At 40.0% G+C, this 24,557-nt stretch overlaps 1 protein-coding gene across 1 annotated transcript in view; it reads right to left on the bottom strand.

Moving 5' to 3' along the window:
• Positions 1-24,557, bottom strand: part of RP2 (RP2 activator of ARL3 GTPase) — a 69,828-nt gene that overhangs the window by 10,055 nt on the left and 35,216 nt on the right. Inside the window, exon 3 of the mRNA XM_056107345.1 lies at positions 16,742-16,856. Within this exon, the coding sequence (XP_055963320.1) occupies positions 16,742-16,856 (115 nt within the window). The remainder of the gene's footprint in view (positions 1-16,741; positions 16,857-24,557) is intronic.

The raw sequence follows: 24,557 nt of genomic DNA, 5'->3' as shown, positions 1-24,557 counted from the left end.
ATGTATATACCAAACAAAAGATTCAAAATTAAATCAGAAAGACTCTGAAAAGGGAAACAGACAAATCCATAATTACAATGGGAAAATTCAATACTCCTCATTCATTAATTCACAGAACAAGTATGTGGAAAATCAGAAAGAACATAGATGATCTGACTAGCACGATCAACCAAAGTGAACTATTGAACAATTATAAAACATTATGCTAAACAAAAACAAGTTATACATCCTTATTTTATGCACATATTCACCTAGGTATACTATATTTTGTGCCTTAATCAAACTTAAATAAAACAGAAATCATACAATGTGTGTTTTTAGGAGCATTAATCTAGAAATCAAAAGGAGAAACACATCTAAACAATTTCCAAATGTTTGGAAATTAAAAAAATTTATTTCTAAAATAACCCATGGATCAAGTGAAAAGCCTAATGAGAATCCAAAAATATTCTGAACTACATCAGTAGTCAACATTGTACAGGGAAATATTTTAATTGTATTGTAGCATTTAGTGCAACGATTCCACTCTACTGTTATAGTGAAAAACAGCAAAACAAAATAGATAAATAATAGAATAAGTACAACTTCACGTCCTACCAAGGTCACGAGTTGCCCCCGATGAGCGGCTCTCCAGTACGACCATGGCTCCAGAGGCACAAGGACTTAATGCAGAGCCCAGCAGCTTGTGGCAGAAAAGTGAATGCACTATGCATTAATCCACGGTACCATGCCTGCTGGGGAGGTAAGGGGTGTCGCTCCTTTTCACCTTTTTCCCCCTGGCAGCAAGATGACAGCTTCCTCGGAGCTTTTTGGAAAGCCAGGTATGAGCCGGTGGTGACGGGGCAACTGAAACCTCATGGGAAGGGGGCCATTCCCGGCTCGTCCTTCACACCCTACCGAGGTCACAAGTTGCCCCCAAGAACGGCTCTCCAGCACGACCATGGCTCCAGAGCCACAGAAACCAATATTGTAATTATTTGGCTCTTGGCAGAAGAAATACCTCCAGGCTTAATAAAATATCAGAAATCCAAAATCCAAAATCCAAATCAGAAATCAGAAAATCCAAAATCCAAAATTGCGGCCGCACAACATCATATGGTTCTCATAACTAACTGTAGAAAATAAATTATTTCACAATGCCTTTTCAGCAGTTCTTATTGTTGGGTATAAACTCTAAACAATAATGGTGCATCTTTTGTCAAAATAATGAATGTAATCAAAGTAGATAGAATGTTAAGTAGAATTCATCTGCCACACAGGCATTGGGAGGATTGGGAGGGGGTATATTGGGGTTCTTGGTGGTGAAAAATAAGCACTGGCAAAGGGAAATGTGTTTGATCATTGCAGGACCGAGACTTAAACCTGAAAGCTTTGTAACTTTTCCCACAGTGATTCGATAAATAAATATAAAAAAAGAATAAATGCAACCAAACTCCAATAAAACTTTGTTTATAAAACATACAGTGGGTGATATTTTCTAAACTATGGATTAAATGAAAACATTTCTGTAAAAATTTGCATGATGCATCTAAAATCATACTTGAAAAATTTCTTTTTTAACAGGAAATGCATGTAAACTGCATATAAAAATTCTTATCAGTTGAGATTTCTTATTTGTGAACTTGCCTACTAGGTAAAAATTTATCTGTAACTCCCACATCAATACTTGAAGTCTTCATGGTTATTTACAGACAAACAGAAGATGGCATATCATTTGTATGCGCTTTCCTGGGTGAAATTAAACTATGTGATGCTCTTACTTCTTGTCTCATCATTGATAGTATAAACAAGTGCCCTTTTCACTATCTATTTTGTGCCATGTTTTCCACAGTTTGTGTATTTTATGGGTGATTTTGCTGTTTAAGTTCCCAAATGCAGTGTGGAAGTGCTGTATGATATTCTAAAACTTAGAACAACTGTGAAGTGCCTTACAGAGAAAATACCTGTAAGATAAGCCTCTTTTTGGCATGAGTTAATAATGCTGTTGGCTGTGAGTTTAATGTAAACAATTATATGATTTTCCTCCATCTATTATGGGTATTATGTCCTAATAAACCCTTTGTAAGTTGAAAATATCCTAAGTGAAAATGCATGTGATACATCTAACCCTGCAAATTTATAGTTTAGTTTATCCAACATAACATCTCTGAATGTTGGGGCTAGAGTGATAGTACAGTGGTGGAGTATGTGCCTTGCATGCAGCTGACCCTGTTTCGATCCCAAGCATCCCCTGAGCACCTCCAGGAGAAATTATTGAATGCAGAGCCAGGAGTTACCCCTTAGCACTGCTGGGTGTAGCCCAAAAATTAAAAAACAATCTCAGTACATACACTAGCTTACGGTTAGGCAAAATCATCCAATACAAAATGGGCTTTTTAAAATGTAAAAAGTGTTGGATATCTCATAATTTATTGACTACTGCATTGAAACTAAAAACCAGAATGGTTGTATGGGTTCTCACTATTAACACCCACAGTGGACAATACATTACAATGTAGAATATTAGTTGTTTGCCATTGTGATCACATGGCTGCCTGGAAGCTACAGCTTTCCCACTACTGTCTGGTATCACAAGAGAGTACTGTATGCCATAAATGTGCTCAGGTAAAGATCAAAGTTCCAAATGCAATGTCACATTTCTACTGAAACACAGCGGGTAGGGTATTTGCCTTGCATGTGGCTGACCCAAGTACGATTCTTCTGCCCCTCTTGGAGAGCCTGGCAAGCTACTGAGAGTATCCTGCCCGCCTGGCAGAGCCTGGAAAGCTCCCTGTGGTGTATTCGATATGCCAAAAACAGTAACAACAAGTCTCACAATGGAGACATTACTGGTTCCCGTTCGAGCAAATTGATGAACAACGGGAGGACAGTGCTACAGTGCATTAAGTATTTCTAAATAATTGTAGATATTTCTTCCTTTCTAATAGAGTTCATGTAATCCAATACACAATTGCCTTCACATTATTGTAAAGTGAAAAAATAAGTTGAACCATCTGAAGTAAGAGATATTTGTACTAGATAGGGTGACTTTTAGTAGAAAATCAATTAAATAGGAGTATATATTGATTGGCTGACAGAACCATTGTGAATGAGACTGGCAGGAACCCAACCCTGTTTTTCTCAGTAGCAGTGCAGGGCTCACTAATTCAGCGCTCACAGTAATACAATAGGGCTGGAGCGATAGCACAGCGGTAGGACGTTTGTCTTGCATGCAGCCAACATGGTCGACCCGAGTTTGAGTCCTCCGCCCTTCTCGGAGAGCCCGGCAAGCTACCGAGAGTATCTCGCCCACACGGCAGAGCCTGGCAAGCCACCCGTGATGTATTCGATATGCCAAACATAGTAACAACAAAATCTCCAATGGAGCCGTTACTGGGCCCGCTCGAGAACATAACTAGCAAGAATAATGACAAGCAACTCTATTAGAAGAAAAGAAATACCTAAAATTAGTACCTGAAGCTAAAATTTTAAGAAACTAGGGGATGAAGGGCCTGGAGCCAGTAGGGTGTTTGCCTTGCATGTGGCTGATCTGCATTTGATACCTGGTATCCCATATGTTCCCCCAAACCCTCCAGGAGGAATTCCTGAGTGCAGAACCAGAAGTGAGGCATAAGTAACATCGATGTTGCCCCAAAACCCTGCTTCTACACCCCACCACTGCTCAAAAAAACTAGATATATAGTGATATGGGCTGGAGTACATGCTTTGCATGAAAAGGTCAGTACCACTTGATCCCTAAACACCAAGTTGGGAGTTGCCTCTGAGCAACATGAGTGTGAGAGTGACCACACCCAAAACAAAAAACATGGAAACAAAAACATTATTAGAGAAAGAGAAGCACAACAAATGTATAACAAGCAAGAGGAAGGAAATAATATTGGAGCAGAAACCAATTAAAAAGAAAAAAGTAAAATCAATGAAACAAAAGCTGCTACTTTGAAATAATCTATTAGATGATAAACCTTTTTCTATGTTAACAGGAGAAGAAAAGAACTCAAATTAATAATAGCAGGAATGGAGGAAGGATATTACTAATGATATCAAGGTATTAATAAGAATAAGGAAATATTACAAATAATCCTATACCCACAACTTTGATAACTAAGACGAAATGAAACAATTTCCTGAGAGACAAAATTCACTCATAAAAGAAAAATGTAAAGAACAATTCTAAAATCTACATATAATTTATTAATTTTACAGCTACAAATATTATCTGCCAAATCTCCAGGTCTATATAGAGTGAATTCTATTGCTGAGTTCCACCACACATTTAAAAAGAAATGATACCAATTTTCAGAGCCAGCAAGGTAGCACAGTAGATAGGGTGTTTTTCTTGTATGTGGCAGTCCTGGGCTCAATCCCTAGTACCTCATATGGGTCTCCTGAGCATGCCAGGAGTTATCCCTGAGTGCAGAGCCAAGAGAAGCTACACCTAAGAATCACTGGTGTGGCCCAAACTCGGTGCTCCCACCGCTTACCCCAAACAAAACAAATAAAAAGGAATGATACCAATTCTCTATCATCTCTTCAAATCGTAGGAGGGGAAGAACACTTCTCAATTTACATTATGAGGGCAACATTACCCTAATGCCAAGACCAAAGATATAAGAAGAAATCTATATGACAATATTCCTTGTGAATAATGATGAAAATATTCTTATTTTGGTGGTGGTTATGGGTTTGGGCTACTCCAACTGGTGCTCAGTGGCTATTACTGGCTCTGTGCTCAGGGGTAACTCCTGATGGTATTTGGGTGAGCATATGTGATTTGGGGAATAAAATCAGGATTGGCTGTATGCAAGGCAAGCTCCTTATGCCCCATACTATCTCTTTGGCCCCAGAGCTAATAATTCTTAAATATTAGCAAACCAAATATGGTAATTAATGGAATAATACTGCATGATCAAAGAGGTTGCTCTTGGGAATACAACGGTGGTTTGACATTCAATGTCAAGAAAAATAATTTTCCAGATTAAATAACTAATTTAAATAAAGATTATCCCAATAAAAACAGAAATAACAGTCAACAAAGTTCAACATCCATATTTGATGAAATTCCCTTAGCTATTATAACAGAAGGTATTATGAGAGGCCTTTTTAAAAATTTTTTATTAGTGAAACATCATGAGGTACAGTTGTAGACTTACAAATTTTTGTGCTTGGGTTTCAATTATACAATGATCGAGTGCCCATCCCTCCACCAGTGCCCATTTTCTACCACCACTGATCCTAGTATCCCTCCCACCCCCCATCCCCCCCCACCCCCCATTCCCCCTTCCTCTGTGGCAGGGCATTCCGTTTTGTTCTCTCTCTCCTTTTTGGGTGCTGTGGTTTGCAAAAGAGTCATTGAGTGGCAATCATGTTTGGTCTATAGTCTACTTTCAGCATGCATCTCCCATCCTGGGAAGATCCTCCCAACACCCTTTATTTGGTGCTTCCTTCTCTATCTGAACTGCATATGAAAGGCATTTAGGCAATGTTATTTGTTTTGTTTGTTTCTTTCTGGGGCCACAGCCAGTACTACTCAGGGACTATTCCTGGTGGAGCTTGGGGGACCATATGGTGCCAGTGATTGAAACCAAGTTTGCCACATGCAAACTATGCACTCCAGCACTTCAGGCTTTTGCCCTAGCCCCATAATATCATACTAATTATGACAATGATCACTTTAATCCTGAGATCAGTAATAAATAAGGCAAAGATATTCTGGTTTTTCTTTTTGGTTTTGTTTTTTGTTTGGGGGCTACACCCAGTGATGCTCAGGAGTTAATCTTGTCTCTGCATTTAGGAATCACTCCTGGTGATGCTCAGGGGACCATATGGGATGACAGGGATAGAACCCAGGCAAAGCAAGTGCCCTAAATGCTGTAATATAGTTATGGACCCAAAGATGTCCTCTTTTCACTATTGTATATATCATAGTGTAAGTCGTAACAGCATAATAATGCAAGAAAAAGAAATAATAAAAAGCATATCAAAGACCATGTAGATGTATTAAAGGACTGAAGTGCATGCTTTGCATGCCAGGGGCTTGGTTTAATACCCAGTTCCCAAGAATTCTGTCAGGAGAAGCACCCTCCCCCCAAATTTCACTCCAGTACAAAATGTCATTTCAAAGAAGAAATCCAAATGGCTAAAAGGCACATGAGAAAATGCTCTATATCCCTAATCTTCAGGGAGATGGAGATCAAAACAACAATGAGATATCATCTCATACCACAGAGACTGGCCCACATCCAAAAGAACAAAAGCAACCAGTGTTAGCGGAGATGTGGCAAGAAAAGGACTCTCCTTCACTGCTGGTGGGAATGCTGACTGATTCAGCCCTTTTGGAAAACAGTATGGATGATTCTCAAAAAATTAGAAATTGAGCTCTCATTTGACCCAGCAATACCATTCCTGGGAATATATCCCAGAGAGGCAAAAAAGTATAGTTGAAATGACATCTGCACTTCTATGTTCATTGCTGCACTGTTCACAATAGCCAAAATCTGGAAGAAAAACCCCGAGTGCCCGAAAACAGATGGCTGGTTAAAAGAAACTTTGGTACATCTACACAATGGAGTACTATGCAGCTGTTAGAAAAGATGAAGTCATGAAATTTACATACAAGTGGTACTACATAGAAAGTATCAAGCTAAGTAAAATGAGTCAGAAAGAGGGGGACAGACATAGAAAGATTGCATTCATCTGCGGAATATAAAGTAAAAAAATGGGAGACTAACATCCAAGAATAGTCGAGATAAGTACCAGGAGGTTCACTCCATGGCTTGAAGGCCAGCCACAAATGCTAGGGGAAAAGGCAGCTCACATAGAGAAAGGAACACCAAGTAAAGGGTATTGGGAGGATCCTCTTAGGATGGGAGATGCTTGCGGAAAGTAGACTATAGACCGAACATGATTGTCACTCAATGCCTCTTTTGAAAACCTCAACACCCAAAAGGAGAGAGAGAACAAAAGGGAATGCCCTGCCACAGAGGCGGGATGGGATGGGGGGAAAGGTGGGGTGGGAGGGATACTGGGATCATTGGTGGTGGAGAAAGGACACTGGTGGAGGGATTGGTACTCAATTATTGTATAACTGAAAACCAAGCACAAAAATTTTAAGTCTACAACTGTACCTCATGGTGTTTCACTAATAAAATTTTTTTAAAAAAAAATGTCACTTCTATCCCTCCACCAGTGCCCATTTCCCACCACCACGGATCCCAGTATCCCTCCCATCCCCACCCCCCTCATCCCACACTGCCTCTGTGGCAGGGCATTCCCTTTTGTTCTCTCTCTCTTATTGAGTGTTGTGGTTTGCAAAAGAGGCAATGAGTGACAATCATGTTTGGTCTATAGTCTACTTTCAGCATGCTTCTCCCATCCTGGGAGGATCCTCCCAACACCCTTTATTTGGTGCTCCCTTCTCTAATCTGAGCTCCCTTTTCCCCTAACATGTGTGGCTGGCCTCCAAGCCATGGAGTAAAATTCCTGGTACTAATCTCGGCCATTCTTGGGTGTTAGTTTCCTATTTTGTTACTTTATGTTCCCCAGATGAATGCAATCTTTCTATGTCTATCCCTTTCTTTCCGAGTCATTTCGCTTAACATGATACTTTCCATGTAGTACCACTTGTATATAAATTTCATGACTTCGTCTTTTCTCACAGCTACATAGTACTCCATTGTTTAAATGTACCAAAGTTTCTTTAACCAGTCATCTGTTCTCGGGAACTTAGGTTTCTTCCAGATTCTGACTATTGTAAAGAGTGCTGCAATGAACAAACAATTGCAGATGTCACTTCGACTATACTTTTTTGTCTCCCTGGGATCATTGTATAATTGAAACCCAAGCACAAAAATTTGTAAGTCTACAACTCTACCTCATGATGTCTCACTTCACAGTAACAACAAAAGTCTCCAATGGAGACGTTACTGGGCCCGCTCGAGTCTCACTAATAAAAATAAAAAATATAAATAAGAAATAAATAAAAAATAAATATTATATATGAAACCCCCCCCCAAAAAAGAAAGAAAAAACTGTCACTTCTAGGACAGAGGAACTAAGTGATAAAAGATCATCCAGTGGCTAAAATAGAACAATTTGATAGTATTTGACTATAACTCAAGAACAAAATACATGAACATGAATAGAAATAAAGAAGTGGAGAAAAGATATGGAGGAATTTCAAATAATGTATGTAGATATTTTCTTCTCTATGAGGTGAGGCTTAATTCCTGTCTATTAAGGGTGGGTATGTCTTGGTGACATTTCCAGCAAAAAAGAGTATGGGAAGGCAAAAACAGTCACTTTTCAAAGTTTGGAAAACCAGGCAGATATAACATGAACCACTACTAAAGTCAATATCACCAGTAATAAGTCATGTAACTATGTATCTCCTTCTGAAGTGATGTTACCTATTGGGCTTCACTTCTTTCAAATTTAGAACTCCAATCTAACCAGACAGCATAAAAATCCATATCAAGACTCATTTTCCAGAATAACTGACCAGTGTTATTAAAATGTTCCAAGGTTATACAACTTTTAAAAAAAGAGAATTTTTTTAAAAAAAAAACAAGATGTTTCAAGGTTATGCAAAACAAGAAAAGACTAAGGGACCATTGCAGAAAAGAGGATATTGAGGAGCCATGGCCACTAAACTGAAGCATGGGATCTTAGGCTGAATTCTGGAACACAGAAGTACATAAAGGAAAACTGGTAACATTTGAAAGACGTTAATAGTTTAAGTTAACTATATTTTACCAATATACATTTCTTAGTTCTGACAGACGTATGTCGTTTTTTGAGTAAAGGGAATAAAGGGAGTAAAGGGAGGGTATACAGAAACACTCTATAATACCTTTGCATTTTTTTTCATTTTGTGGTGCTCAGGACTTACTCCAGGCTGTGCTCAGGGATCACTACTGTTGGTGTTTAGAGGAATCATATGGGGTTCTGGGGATCAAACCAAGTTCATCTGTGTGCAGGGCAAGTAAGTGTCCTGCCAACTGTACTATGGCTCTAGCCCTACCTTTGCAATTTTTCTGTAGATCTAAAATAAACTCAATACTCAATGTCTGTTTGTTCAGGAAAAAAACCAGAAATGTCTGGTAGATCTCAGCTCACTCAGGCAAGCAGACAAAAGTGTAGTGGTCTACAAGGTTCTGTATTTTCTGACATTCCCATTACTTCTCATACCTCTCCTGCAATTTTGAATAAAAGAATAGACGACCCTCTAACAAAACACAGGATGATAACTTTGATGAATTATTACAACCCTCTGGGGAACTTTTAAATATACAGATTCCAGGGATGGGGGAGAGAGAGAGAGAGAGAGAGAGAGAGAGAGAGAGAGAGAGAGAGAGAGAGAGAGAGAGAGAGAACAGAGGGTAGGGTACTTTATTTTTATTTTTTATTTAATTTATTTATTTTGCTTTTTGGGTCACAGCCGACGATGCTCAGGGGTTACTCCTGGCTTTGCACTCAGGAATCATTCCTGGCGGTACTCAGGGGACCATATGGGATGCTGGGAATCGAACCCGGGTCGGCTGCGTGCAAGGCAAACGCCCTACCCGCTGTACCCGCTCTTGCCCCGAGTTAGGTACTTTAATTGTATGCGGCTGACCCACGTTCGGTTCCTGGAACCCCATATGATTCACTGCTCCCCACGCCCTGCCTGCCCAGGAGTGATCCCTGAGTGCAGAGATATTAGCAAGCTCTGAACACCACCAGGTATGGACCAAAATAAAATAAAGCAAAGATACTAAGGATAGAGTTCAGAAGGTTTTATTTTATTTTAGGTTTGGAAGGGGCAAAGAAGGGATGGCCTGAGACACAGCTGGCGGTGCACAGGGCTCATGCCTGGCTTTATGCTCAAGGGACAATCTAGAGTATAGGGGATCTAACTGGAGTTGGCTGTGTGCAAGGCAAATGGGTAAAAACCTTTACTATCTCTGTGGCCCAAACTCATAGATTGTTGAATCAGTATTTCTGAAATGGAAGTTGGAAATTTATAGTTTATAAGGCATCCTAGAGAGTTCTTTTTGAACTTTTTTTTCTTTTTTTGGGGGGGGAGTCACACCCGGCAATGCTCAGGGGCTACTTCTGGCTCTGCACTCATGAATTACTCCTGGCGGTGCTCAGGGGACCATATGGGATTCTGGGGATCAAACCCGCGTTGGCTGTGTACAAGGCAAATGCCCTAACTGCTGTACTATCACTCCAGCCCCCCTAGAGAGTTCTGAAAATTAGAAAAGGTTGAAAGAGTCTCAATATAATAAACACCAAGAATTCCCTAGGCAGCCAAGCAGCTTTATTAATTCAAAGAAAATACTTGAGACTTTAACAGAAGAGGTGATTTTAGATTCTGAAGTGAAAATCATTTTTAAAGTGAATTTTCCAATGAATAAATCCACCTTAAACTCAGAATCATGGTTTGCAACTGGGAGCAATTTGTTCCCCAGGGGACAATTGGCAAAGTCTGGAAACATTTTTTGGCTGCCACAATGGTGGGGTTGGGTATGCTCTAGTGGGTAAAGATCAAGAATGCTGCTAAATATCCTTTGTGACGAGTCTCTCACAACAAATAATTATCTGTCCTAAAATATCAAACTTACCAAGCATAAGAAATCCCCCTTAAATTCTCTGGTGGTCACTTTTAGATAAGGACACAAGGATACAATCTTTCTAATGCCTATCTGGAATATCTCCACTTAAGGTCTCCTCAGTATTCCACAGCAATGAACATTTTAAATTTTTCTCCCATCCTTTTCTTTGGAAAAATTTTCTTTCAACTGTTTATTTTTTTTAAATCAAACATTACAAGAAAATCTTATATTGTTGTTGATGAAAATGCACTGTTATTATTGGGAACAAAATGATAGTAATGGTTAGGGTGTTTGCTTTGCATGTGGCATACCCAGGTGCAATCCCCAGCACTCTATACTGTCCCCTGAGCAATGCCAGGAGTGATCCCTAAGCATAGAGCCTGGTGAAAGCTCTGAGCACTGCCGGGTGTAACCCCAAATCCATATATATATATATACATATATATACACATATATATATACACACATGCGCACACATATATATGTGTATATGTGTAAATGTATATATGTATATGTATATGTATGTGGCTATTGAAAAAATAACAGTCATTTGCCTTTCCCCTTTAGCCATAAAATATTCAGATGTGGCCACATTTGCTTTATCTTACTTACCCTGGCAAGCTGCTTGTGGCATACTCGATATGCCAAAAAGAGTAACAAGTCTCACAATGGAGATGTTACTGGTGCCTGCTTGAGCAAATCAATGAACAACGGGACGAATACTTTTTGTTCTGCTGAGTCATTTAAAATTAACATGACTATGCATGCATTTCCTACATAACACAATATTAAAGGATACTAAAAATAATTTCATAACATCATCTTCAAATCCCACTTGTCACCAAATGTTTTCTACATTTTATCGCTCATTCTACCCCAACCCAAGATCTAATAAAGGTTCATTCACTGCATTTAGTTGCTATGTTTTTTTTAATCCAGAACAGTTCCCCATTGTTTTGTTTTCCAGGACACTGTCTGAAGAACCTCTGCTAGTTTTCTTATACAATGTCTTCTTTTTTGATTTGTCTCATTTTTTTTCTCATGGTATTCCATGTTCCAATCTTTCTTCTAATCTACAAGTGAAGTCTTTGCTTGATTACATTCTTATTAAATAAGTTGAACACAATCATTTCATAGCTGATGTTTGTTTCTTTCAGGGGAGCCACACAAAGCAGTGCTCAGGGCTTACTCCCTGCTCTGTGCTTAGGGGCCACTCCTGACAGTGCTCAGGGACCCACAGGTGGTGATTTGGATCAAACCAGGATTGGCCACAGTCAAGACAAGCATCCTATCCGCTGTACTATCTCTCTGGCCCTGCAATGTGTATTTCTCATTGAGCCACATCAAGAGAAATACAATATCATGGGGCTGGAGCAATAGCACAGCAGGTAGAGTGTTTTTGCCTTGCACGTGGCCAACCCGGGTTCGATTTCCAGCATCCCATATGGTCCCCTGAGCACTGCCAGGAGTAATTCCTGAGTGCAGAGCCAGGAGTAAACTCTGTGCATTGCTGGGTGTGACCCAAAAAACAACAACAAAAAGAAATACAATATCAGATTGTATAACTGTCAGTATTGCTAAGTTTGATCACTGGATTACTCTGCTAATCACAAAACCTTTGAATCCGAATGATTATAAATCTACATTTTTCATTCCTTCCCCTATCAAGATCCCTTCCCTTATTGTTGTTGTGATAACTGGAGGTTGCATACAAGTGCTTGGATGTGGTGCTTGCACATGTGTAGCTGTGGTGCTTGCTAGGTATTGCACACCAGGTGCTGTGCTTGCACACTCAACCACGTCGTTCACCAAGATTTTCATTTCTTTAGCTGCAGCGATTGTGCAAATACTTGCTGAGAGATGTACTTGCTGGGTATTAGACTTTCAGTTAAGGCACAGAGGTTGAACATATGGTCATCATGGTCTGACATCTTTTTAGTTGCAGTGCTTACTGGGGGTAGCATTCCTTTTTGTAGTGTTTACACACACCTGACTGCAGTGTGGCCATAAATTGCTTGCAGTGCCAGGGATCACAGACAACCAGAGCTGCCCATCTCAAATATCAGAGCTTCTGCTCTGCATCAGAACCTCAATCTGCACATGTGGCACACTGGGTTTTGAACTAGTGACCACATGCTTGTAAGGCAGGCACTCTAAGCCACAGCATTATTTCACTAGGCCCAATATCCTATTTCTTTTGTAGCAATAGTTTTAAATCCACAATCTTTGAATTACATTGGGCATTGGAAAATAGTGACTTCTAAAGTCTATCAATCCTCTATATTCATTAGCTCTCTGTATTCTGTAAAAAGCAGAAGAGCTTTCTTTTATTCCTTCTGCACCCTTTTTCATTATCACTAAGGATGCCTGGATTTCTATTATGGTTATGTCAGTTTCCTTTATTCTTTTTGATGCTTAAATTATCCCAAATTTGGCAGTGAAAATCCTTCAAGCTGGCTCCTATGACCTTTTGACATGACATCATTAGTCCCTAGTACATCCTGTGACCATTTCTCATTTTCAAATTATTTCTATCAGGGCTGAAGTGATAGTACAGTGGATAGGGTTTGGCCTTGCATGCTGCTGACTTGGGTTCTATTTCTACACCCCATATGGTTCCTAACCCGCCAGCAGTGATTCCTGGCCTCAGATTCAGGAGTAAACCCTGAGCACTGCTGGGTGTGTCCCAAACACCAAAAATAGTTATAGTTAAAAAAAATTAAATTCTTTATATCTTAAATTTGTATGTGTCGAGGGTTCAGGGTGGGGGAAATGGGAGGGAACCAAGGGTCACTGGTGGTGGCATAACGTTATATACCTGAAACTATTGTAAACAATTTTGTAATAACCAAACCCTTAGACCCAATACTACTCGTACTGTAAGCAGGGGACCCAAATTATTAAGGACTAAATTTAAAATGTAGGGCTTGGAGAGATTAGCACAGTGAGTATAGTGCTTGCCTTGTGCATTACCAATCTGGGTACTATACCTGATACCACATACAGTTCCCCAAGCACTGCCAGGAGTGATCCCAGAGCACAGAACCCAAGCACAGAGCCAGGAATAAGCCCTAGCACCACTAGGTGTACCCCAAATCCCCAAAAAACAGGTATATGAAGGAATCAGGTCAGAGGGTGGGAGGGATTCTGGGGTCAATAGTGGAAGGAGGGAGACATGGGTGGTGAGGGGGACACTCAAATAGAACTAGCACATCTTCAAATACTTGGAGATAGGAGTACTGTATGCCTGGAATCCTACTGTAAACAACTCTGTAAATCATGGCGTCTAAATAAAAAGTAACAAAAAATAAAATATTTTAATTTAAATTAAATATATTTTAAAATATTTATATGACGCTTACTGCTAAAATCCTGTAACCTCCTGGTTTAAGTTTGATTCTTCTCAGTAACAGAATTTTTTCCTTCTCCAACATGGAATGTTGTTACTTACGGATAATATATTTGGGGTGAAAAAAGTCTATGAAATCATTTCACTAACATTACACGAATGGGTAAATTGTTAGTTTAAGCCTATTTGTATGTTCACTTCAACTCTAATCCTCACACTTTCAAAGGTACCTTTAGTACTTATTCATTGACTAAATTACTGAAGTCTGCTGAGAGTTTGTTTTCAAATTCTGTTGACATCTTCTCATGTCAAAGTGGTTGTATAAAAGGAGCCAAATCACAATTTCTTATATATAATGTGGGGTATAGTCATGCATGTGGTTGCTAAGTTCTCACCAGCATTAGTTATTACAATTCTCCTAACAATTCTTTAACATTTTAATAAAGGTTTCTGTAGTTTTTTTATAACTTATACATAAATAAGTAAATGCAAGCTACCAAGAGTATCCCACCCATATGAAAAGCCTGGCAAGTTACCCATGACGTATTCAATATGCCAAAAACAGTAACAACAGGTCTCACAATGGAGATGTTACTGGTGCTCGCTCGAGCAACTTGATGAACAACGGGAGGACAGTGCTATTGTTTTTCTAGTATGATCAAAGTACACCGAAGGCAGAAAGAATCCTTATCAAGTGTTTTTTTTGAATGTAGGAGTATTGCTATTTATTCAGCCATTGATTCAGCTGATTGAATTGGGCATGAACTCCACCTTACATTTTTTTCCTCTTTTTTTTATAAATTTATTTATTGAATCACCATGAGAGCAGTTACAAAGCTTTTGGGTTTAAGTCTCAGTCATACAAAGATGAAACACCTGTCCCTTCACCAGTGCTCATTCTCCATCATCAAATACCCCACTATACCCCCTATCCCACACCTTCCCCCTACCTGTGGGGCAGATGATTTCCACATTACTCTCTCTCTCCATTGATTTCATTCAATATTTCTACCCCAGACTCGCCATTATTATTTGGGATTTTACCTGAACACTCAGATCTGCCGAAAAGGCAACCGTAGACATTTTTTTTCTATTGTTGGTTATGAATAGCATATGATGTCACACAGCCGCAGCAGTGGCCACACGATTTTGGAATTTGAAATTTTTTTTTTTGCTTTTTGGGTTACACCTGGCAATGCACAGGGGTTACTCCAGGCTCTGCACTCAGGAATTACTCCTGGCGGTGCTCATGGGACCATATGGGATGCTGGGAATTGAACCCAGGTCGGCCGCGTGCAAGGCAAATGCCCTACCCACTCCAGCCCCAAAGAATTCAAAATTTTAACAATTAAATCTGGAGGGATTTCTGCCAAACCTGCTGGGTTCCTAGATTTGTTCCTGAGTCTCTGGAATCATGGCTGTTAAAGAGCTTGATCAGGAACCAGAGGTGGTTCGTGGGCGGCGACTCGGGATCTTGTTGGGGCAGAGAGGAAAGGGCTGGCTCCATCCCAATCCCATGAGGCCCCGCGTGTCTCGTCCCTACAAACCCAAACCTGACTGTCCAATAGCCTCTGGAGGATGGTGGCCACTGAGCCGCCAAGGGGGAGCAGGTGGAGGGACTGCACCCTTTCCCCCTTGGGGTGGCCCAGAGCTGATACCCTACTGCGGGGACTGAATGCATCTCTGCAAAAGCCGCTGGGTTCCAAGATTTGTTTCTGAGTCTCTGGAATCATGGCTGTTATGTAGCTTGATCAGGAGCCAGAGAGGCCGTTCATGGGTGGTCACTCAGGATCTCATTGGGGATGGGGGAGGAAAGGGCCAGCTCCACCCCATCCTGTGAGGCCCCGCATGTCTCATCACTGTGGACCCAAACCTGACTGTCCAGTGGCCTCTGGAGGATGGCGGCCACCGGGCTGCCAGGGGGAACAGGCCAAGGCAAAAAACCTATTCCCACCTGGGGTAGCCCAGCACTGGTAACCTACTGTGGGGACTGGAGTCATTTCTGCCAAAAGCCTCTGGGTTCCGAGATTTATTTCTGAGTCTCTGGGATCATGGCCGTTAAGCAGTTTGATCAGGAACGAGAGAGGCCTTGCCTCCAATTATATAGCTGAGCCAGAGGTGGTTTGTGGGTGTGTCTCCCACATGCCTAACTTTTGGTCTTTTACTTTCTTGGTAAACTTGGCCCCAAGTTGTTGGAGTCTGGCCAAAGGCACAGCAGCAATTTTGGGGTATCTAGAAGTCTGAAGGCACCATCAGGCTGCTGATGCACTCACCTCACAGGTACAGATTGACCTGCTGGCGGCACCATACCCCCTTTATCAAGTGCTTTTTGTGGTTTAAGGTCCACCTCCAGCAGTGCTGAGGGCTTATTCCTGGTGGAGCTCTGGTGGCTACATGGGGTGCCAGGGATTGGGGATTGAACCCAATTGGCTGCACGTAAGGCAAGTATCCTACCTACTGCACTACCTCTCTAGCCCCCTTACCAAGTGCTTTGTATCTGGGCAGGGAGAATCAAATGGTCTCACTATAATACAATAATACAACAATAATAAAATGCATAAAACACAACATGAATTTCAAGTGCTAAGAAGATAGAATAAGGAAAAAACTCTCACTGCCAACTTTCTGTTAAGTTATGTAGAGCTTTTTGAATGGCATGAACTTTTGACATTTCTGAATAGTTAGGGAAAAAGTCAAAATAATTGACGCAAAGTAAGAAAAATGTTAACAGTAAGTGTACATCAAGTTTCCATATTAAAAGGATAACCACAAAGTATACTGATGGTCTAGAAGTTACCTTTGTTCAGAAGAGGAAGGAAATTAGCAGCTTTTTCCTGAAAAACCCTTTGAGCATCCTCAGCTTTCATTGACACTTCCTTTGTCTGTACCAGAGAAAAGCCTTTACTGATCATCTGTGGAAAATAAAATTTCATTCGGATTTTAGGATGAGCTTCAGAGATTAAAATGATATTTTCCTATTTGAATATTTCTCTTTATAAAATGTGACGCAGCACCCTAAGTGTTTTAGTTTTGACTCTAATTCGGGACATTTGCTGTAGCAGGATCTCAGATTCATGAGATTCTTCCAGATGGGTGGTTCTGGTTAAGAATGAGTATTTCAAGTTAACATTAAGCATCAAGTAAAAGTGAAATATCATCAAAATTTAAAACAAAAAACTTTTGGATTGAAATTAACAGAGGAACACTATTTTTTATGTGGGGGTGGAGAGGGGGTTTGAGCTATACCCAGCCATACTCAGGAATTACTCCTGGAAGTGCTTCAGGGGACAATATGGGATACTGGGGATTGAATCCAGATTGCCTGAATGCAAGGAAAATTCCCTACCCACTGTACTATTCCTCTGATCCCCAGATGAATACTTAAGACTGGTGATATTGAAATATCCATTAAGAGGTAAATATAAAGAAAATTATGTTACATTCACTTAATTAAATGCTATAGTTCACTAAACATACCATAATATATATTACATAACAATTATTATAATAAAAAGGGAAATACTTATGTAATAATGTTACTTAATATTTTTCATGTGTTAAAGTAACAAAATAGGAGACTAACACCCAAGAATGGCTGAGATTAGTACCAGGAATTTTACTCCATGGCTTGGAGGCCAAACACACATGCTAGGGGAAAAGGGAGCTCAGAGAGAGAAGGGAACACCAAATAAAGGGTGTTGGGAGGATCCTCCCAGGATGGGAGAAGCATGCTGAAAGCAGACTATAGACCAAACATAATTGTCACTCATTGCTTCTTTTGCAAACCACAACACCCAATAAGAGAAAGAGAACAAAAGGGAATGCCCTGCCACAGAGGTAGGGTGGGATGGGGGGGATGGGGTGTGGGAGGGATACTGGGATCCGTGGTGGTGGGAAATGGGCACTGGTGGAGGGATGGGTATTTTATCAATGTATAATTGAAACCCAAGCACAAAAATTTTTAAGTCTACAACTGTACCTCATGATGTCTTACTAATAAAATTAAAATATATATTTTTCACGTGTGGGTGGGTGCTCTGTGCTCATAAGTTTCTCTCAGAGATGTTTGCGGGACCGTTAGATGCCAGGGATTAAATCTGGGGCTTGTACATGCAAAGCATGTGCTCAGTCTTTTTGAGATTTCTCTTCAGCCCCAATAATATTTATTTTAAAATCATTATGTAAAAAATAAATAAATAAAATCATTACGTATATATATATATGTGTGTATGTATTATACAATAATACACCTGGAGCGATAGCACAGCGGGTGCCTTGCATGCGGCCAATCTGTCCGACCCGAGTTCAATTCCTCCAGCCCTCTCGGAGAGCCCGCCAAGCTACCAAGAGTATCTCACCCTCACAGCAAAGCATGGCAAGCTACCTGTGACTTATTCGATATGCCAAACACAGTAACAACAAAGTCTCACAATGGAGACGTTACTGGGCCCACTAGAGCAAATCGATGAACAATGGGAGGACAGTGCTACAGTGCTACATACAATAATAGTAATTATAGTCATGGGAATACTAATATCCCCAGCAGTTAAATGTACTTTACATGTATAATGCGCATAATCCTTTTATGAGGTAGGTACTATTACTGCCCTCAGTTTACGGATGAGAAAACTAAGACACAGAGTGGTTAAGAAATTTGTTCAAGGGCAATCAACTATTATATAACAGAGGTCGGATTTGAACCCAACTAACCAGATTAGACATTAAATAAATTAAAATGGCAATTCAAAGTGGGGTAGATTATAAGTTTACTTAAAAATATTTTTCTAGAACTGAAAAGATAGTTCAATGGGTTGGAGTGCAAGCTTTGCATATGGGAGGCTGGGGGTCAATCCTTGGCACAACATAGTCCTGAGCACCAAGCCAGGAGTGACCCAAACAACAAAATAAAAATTCCTCCAAATTTATTTCTACTCTTCTGTATTTCTACCATTATTTGCAATGATTACATATTAGTTTTTGAAATAATTTTGAGAGTTTTTTTGAAAAATAAATCAGTCAGTCACTTAAAGCAAAGCTTATTTGGTTTTTAATGATAAAACATAATATGGTCAATAGAGAAGACAGGAAAAATTAAAAAATGGAAATAAATATTAACTGAGGAGTCCACTTAAACATGCCACTGTCATAAATGTATGTCTCCTTTCATCATCCAGGTTTAACCCTAGGAGAAATAATACATTGGGAAATTCACATAAAAGAAAACTACTCAAACGATTTTCCTAAGAAAAACTACAACTATTAATGTTTTACTATATAAAATTTTCTAGTCTTACTTAGAAAACATTGTAGATACTTATACATCATGTTTTACAATTTTTCATTTACTCAATGGGCTGGAGTGATAGCCTAGCTGTAGGGCGTTTGCCCTGCACACAGCCTACCCAACTGACCCGGGTTCAATTCCTCCGCCCCTCTCAGAGAGCCCGGCAAGCTACCGAGAGTATCTCGCCTGCACGGCAAAGCCTGGCAAGCTATCCGTGGCGTATTCGATATGCCAAACACAGTATCAACAAGTCTCACAATGGAGACGTTACTGGGCCCACTCGAGCAAATCGATGAACAACGGGAGGACAGTGCTACAGTGCTACGTTTACTCAATAATAAACATTTCCCAGTTATCCTATCATCCCAGTTATCAAGTTTTTCTTTTTGGAGGAATGGGCCATACCCAGTTGTGCTCAGGGATCACTCCTGGAGGCGTTTGAGGGACCATAGGCCATGATGGGGATCAAATTGGAGCATGCTGCATGAAAAGTAAGAACCTAGCCCCCTCTACTATCTCTCCGGCCCTCTACTGTAACTTCTAATGGAATATGGTACTTCATTCTTTAATTTTTGATTGCTTTTGGACTTGGTGGTGCTCCGGGGCTACTACCCTGCTCAGTGCTTGGGGGACAATGGTGGGGTGGTGCTAGGGACGGAATCTGAGGCTCCTGCACACAAAGTATGTCTTTCAGCCCTTTGAGCCATTTTCCCAGCCTTCTAGCCAGTTGATGACATTTCCTTTAGCAGCTCTATTATTCCATACTATCCCATCAAATTGGATTCAAACTCAAATCCTATTTCAGAACCCTCAATGCTATCTCAGAAAAAAGAAACATAAAGTAGCAGAAAATTACATGGCCATCACTGCCAGATGATTCCAAGGTTATCTGAAATATCAGAAACAATCCTCCATCTGTTTCTAATTTTCTAGACTGCTCAGCACCTCTCGTTTTACAGTCAGACACATAAACTGACAAAAGTAGATGATTAATTCAAAATACTCTTACCTAAAAATAGTGAACTATGAAGCAGTATCTATTTTGGCATTTCACAGCGGCAGATCTTTGAAGATATTTTTTGGTGAAAATCCTTCTACTTTTAAAGGCTTGAAAATTGTGAGAAATATGCAACTTAAATTATGCAATCAATACTTTACTTCCAAAAACTTCAAATTACTTTTATCTAATTCAGCCTGGGCCTATCTGTGACGTAGATAAAAGGAAGCAAGTAATCTAATTTTTAGGTAAGAAAAACCAAAGTCCAGTAACTTATCTTAATTCCTTTCTACAGAATATGCTTCCTATTTAAAAATCCATTATGATGTGTTTGATTTGTAAAAACAGTGCAAAAGAAGATTCTGTGATACTCTCAGAAGTTAATAAAACTAGAGTAAGCAGTCAGTCCAACTCTAAGTTGTCCAAATATATTTTTGTTATAACACAAGATTCATGCTCTTTAAAAAATATAATAATACAATTTTTTTGTTTGGGGGCCATACCTGGTGGTACTCAGTGCCTACTCTTGGCTCTTTGAATAGGATCAATCCTAACAGGCTAGGGGGACCATGTAAGATGTCAGGGATTGAACCTGGGACAGCCGTGTGCAAGGCAAGGGTCCTAGCCACCGTACTATCTCTCCAGCCCTATAAGTCTCATAATTATGTAGTTTTTACATATATTTTCTTAGATTATTTGCTTATTTATAAACATATTATATGTAATTTTTATCTTATTATGTACACACACATATATATCAGGTCTTTTAGTATATATTGGTACTCTCTTTGCATTTTTTTCACTCCTTAATTCCATGCTTCAGAATTAAAAAAGATACTTCTAGACAAAAAATATCAGGGTTTATTTCCAGGCTAAAGGTACCATCTGAAGTCACTGTGTTTTTAGTCACATCCCTGCTCCACCAGGCATTCGTCAACCTTCTCTTATCACTGAAGCAGCACAGTAGTGTCATGCTTAAAGATTAAGATTGGTTTACAAAATCAGATGGTGACTTACACAACAAGACTGCCTGGATATAAGTCAAGGCTCTGCTGTTTACTAGTTGAGTCACATTTTGAAAGACATTTACCCTCTCTGTGGCTAATCTTCCTTATTGATAAAAAGGGGAACAAGGACATATGTTTCAAAGGCTATTCAGAATTAAGGGAATAAATTCAGTTAAATCCCTCACAACAGTGCCTGTTATATAGCCTAGCTTCTTAAACTGTGGGCCGTGACCCCATATGGGGTTGCATAACTGAATGTGGGAGTCATTTAAAAATAAATGCCTTTATGATTTATCAGTAAATGTTTGACTTGTATATATAGTTTTGTATGTGCATCTACCAAGAGTCTTGTAAAAAAATCTCAAGCAAAAAAGGGGCCGTAAGTAGAAAATGTTTAAAAAACCCTGGCATATAGAAAATACCATGTAACTGTCAACAATTATTATTACTGTTCGTTATCACTGACTTTCTGATTTTTATAGCTTGTTCTGTAAACCAGAAGAACATCTAAGAAACATCACTCTTGCTTGAAAAATTATTTTCAAGGACACAGAACAGTAACTTTTCACAAATCAGAAACCAGCATTCTGAAAGGCTAAGAACACCTGATGATGACTCATGAGGAAAGAAAGTGTCGCAGGCATACCTGGAAATGTATCATTAACAGTTTTGCAAATAACTATAACTAAATAAAAAATTACAGAAAGGAAAAAAGTTTTCCTATTGGTGCTTTTCAAAACATGCTACATATATTTTATATTTCAAAAGGATAAATGTTTATTAGACATTTAATGATATTATATATTTTAAAATGCATCCACTGTGTCAGCCATATGCAAGGCAAGGAACTTACTCAAAAGTAAAATTTTATACACAGTAGGGCAATCATGACTCTAAGAAATGGCTATTCTAATTTGTACTGTAATTTTTGTTCTTAGTAATTTTCTCTAATAAGACTTGCAATAACAACATGCTATATTTTTTATACCAACTTCTTATTACTTTCGTTTCCGGGGTGCGGACCACGTACTCGAGGCACTTCCGTCCCCCTCTCACTCTCTCACACAATAGCACAGCGGTAGGGCGTTTGCCTTACATGCAGCCAATATGGCCGACCCGAGTTCGATTCCTCCGCCCCTCTCAGAGAGCCCAGCAAGCTACCGAGAGTATCTCGCCTGCACGGCAGAGCCTGGCAAGCTACCCATGATGTATTCGATATGCCAGACACAGTAACAACAGTCTCCAATGGAGACGTTACTGGGCCCACTCGAACAAATTGATGAACAACGGGAGGACAGTTTCTTCAGTTTCTTCTTATTACTTAACCAACAAGTAGTTTTAACCTGAATAATACATGTTTTGAAAACGGTATCTAGATTTTAAAAAGTAACATACACTGTCACTGTCCGCCAGTTGTTCATCGATTTGCTCAAGCAGGCCCAGTAACGTCTCCACTGTGACAATTGTTACTGTGTTTGGCATATCGAATATGTCGTGGGTAGCTTGCCAGGCTTTGCCGTGCAGACGAGATACTCTCGGTAGCTTGCCGGGCTCTCCAAGAGGGGCGGAGGAATCGAACTCAGTCGGCCATGTTGGCTGCATGCAAGGCAAATGCCCTACCTGCTGTGCTATTGCTCCAGCCCAAGATACACTGTAATGAAAAATTTATCTCTCAGATATAATATTAACATGTTTCTTTTTAAAAAAATTTTTAGTAGTGAAACACCATGAGGTACAGTTGCAGACTTACAAATTTTTGTGCTTGGGTTTCAGTTATACAATGATCAAGTACCCATCCCTCCACCAGTGCCCATTCTCCACCACCACTGATCCCAGTATCCCTCCCATAACCCATCCCCCACCATCCCACCCTACCTCTGTGGCAGGGCATTCCCCTTTGTTCTCTCTCTCCTTTTGGGTGCTGTGGTTTGCAAAAGAGGCATTGAGTGACAATCATGTTTGGCCTATAGTCTACTTTCAGCATGCATCTCCCATCCTGGGAGGATCCTCCCAACACCCTTTATTTGGTGCTCCCTTCTCTATCTGAGCTGCCTTTTCCCCTAGCATGTGCGGCTGGCCTCCAAGCCATGGAGTAAAACTCCTGATACTTACCTCGGCTATTCTTGGGTGTTAGTATCCTATTTTGTTACTTTATGTTTCCCAAGGGCTGGAGCGATAGCACATTTGCCTTGCAAGCGGCCAACATGGCCAACCCGAGTTCGATTCCTCCGCCCCTCTCAGAGAGCCCGGTAAGCTACTGAGAGTATCTCGCCTGCATGGCAAAGCCTGGCAAGCTCCCTGTGACGGATTCAATATGCCAAACACAGTAACGATTGTCACAATGGAGAGATTACTGGGCCTGCTCGAGCAAACTGATGAACAAATGGGAGGACAGTGGACAGTGACAGTGATGTTCCCCAGATGAATGCAATATTTCTATTAACATGTTTTTTGATATCTCAAAACCCAGAAGTACTTTTTCTATATCTTATCAGATTGATATCATATATTTTTAAAATATCAGATATTGGCACAATTTAAAACAATAAGTTGTGAAAATCATACAAATATAATTGGGATTCTGTTGCTTTGAAAACTATGCTTCAAGTATTCTTTGCTGATTTCAGACATGGATTCTTATATTGTAGAATGTACAGCTACAGAGAGGTCATTTCCCCCATAAAAATCATTACTTTTATTTTGTGGTTTAAAAGCATTACTTCTGTTTTGTGTTTGTTTTGGTGTCCATACCCAGAGGTGCTCAGGGGACTGACTATATGAGGTGCTAGGGATTAAACCCAGTCAGCCTGCCTGCAAAACAAGTACTCTAGAACACTGAGTTATTGTTCAGCCTCTAAAGTCATAACTTTTGATAGAACTATTCCAATTTCAAGAAATACTTTGGAAAAGAGCCCTGATACATCTATGTTCCCGGAAGTTTGATTTTTATATTCAAACATACTCTTCCTGAAGAATATTTGATTAATGGGGGGTAAGGAGCTTGCTTTGCACACAGCCAACCCGGTTTCAACCCACAGCATCCCATACGGTCTCCCCAGCACCATCAGGAGTAATTACAGAGAAGAGTCAGGAGTAATCCCTGAGCACTTTGGTGCCCCCCCCAAAAAAAAAACCAAACCAAAAAAAGAGTTATCTAACTAATGGATAATCAATATATCCTACTGTTGATTCTTTAGGAGCACCATCAACATAGGCCCTGCTGCTTCCGGAGCCCCTCATCTCTATATCCCAAGTTATTTTTCAACTGGAAGCTAATTCTCAAAGAATCCTCTTTACTGGGCCAGGGTGATAGTATAGAGGATAG

The sequence above is a fragment of the Sorex fumeus genome, unplaced genomic scaffold, assembly GCF_029834395.1.
Source record: "Sorex fumeus unplaced genomic scaffold, SorFum_2.1 ptg000162l, whole genome shotgun sequence".
In the NCBI taxonomy this organism is placed as follows: domain Eukaryota; kingdom Metazoa; phylum Chordata; class Mammalia; order Eulipotyphla; family Soricidae; genus Sorex; species Sorex fumeus.
This window is presented reverse-complemented; position numbering and strand designations above follow the sequence as displayed.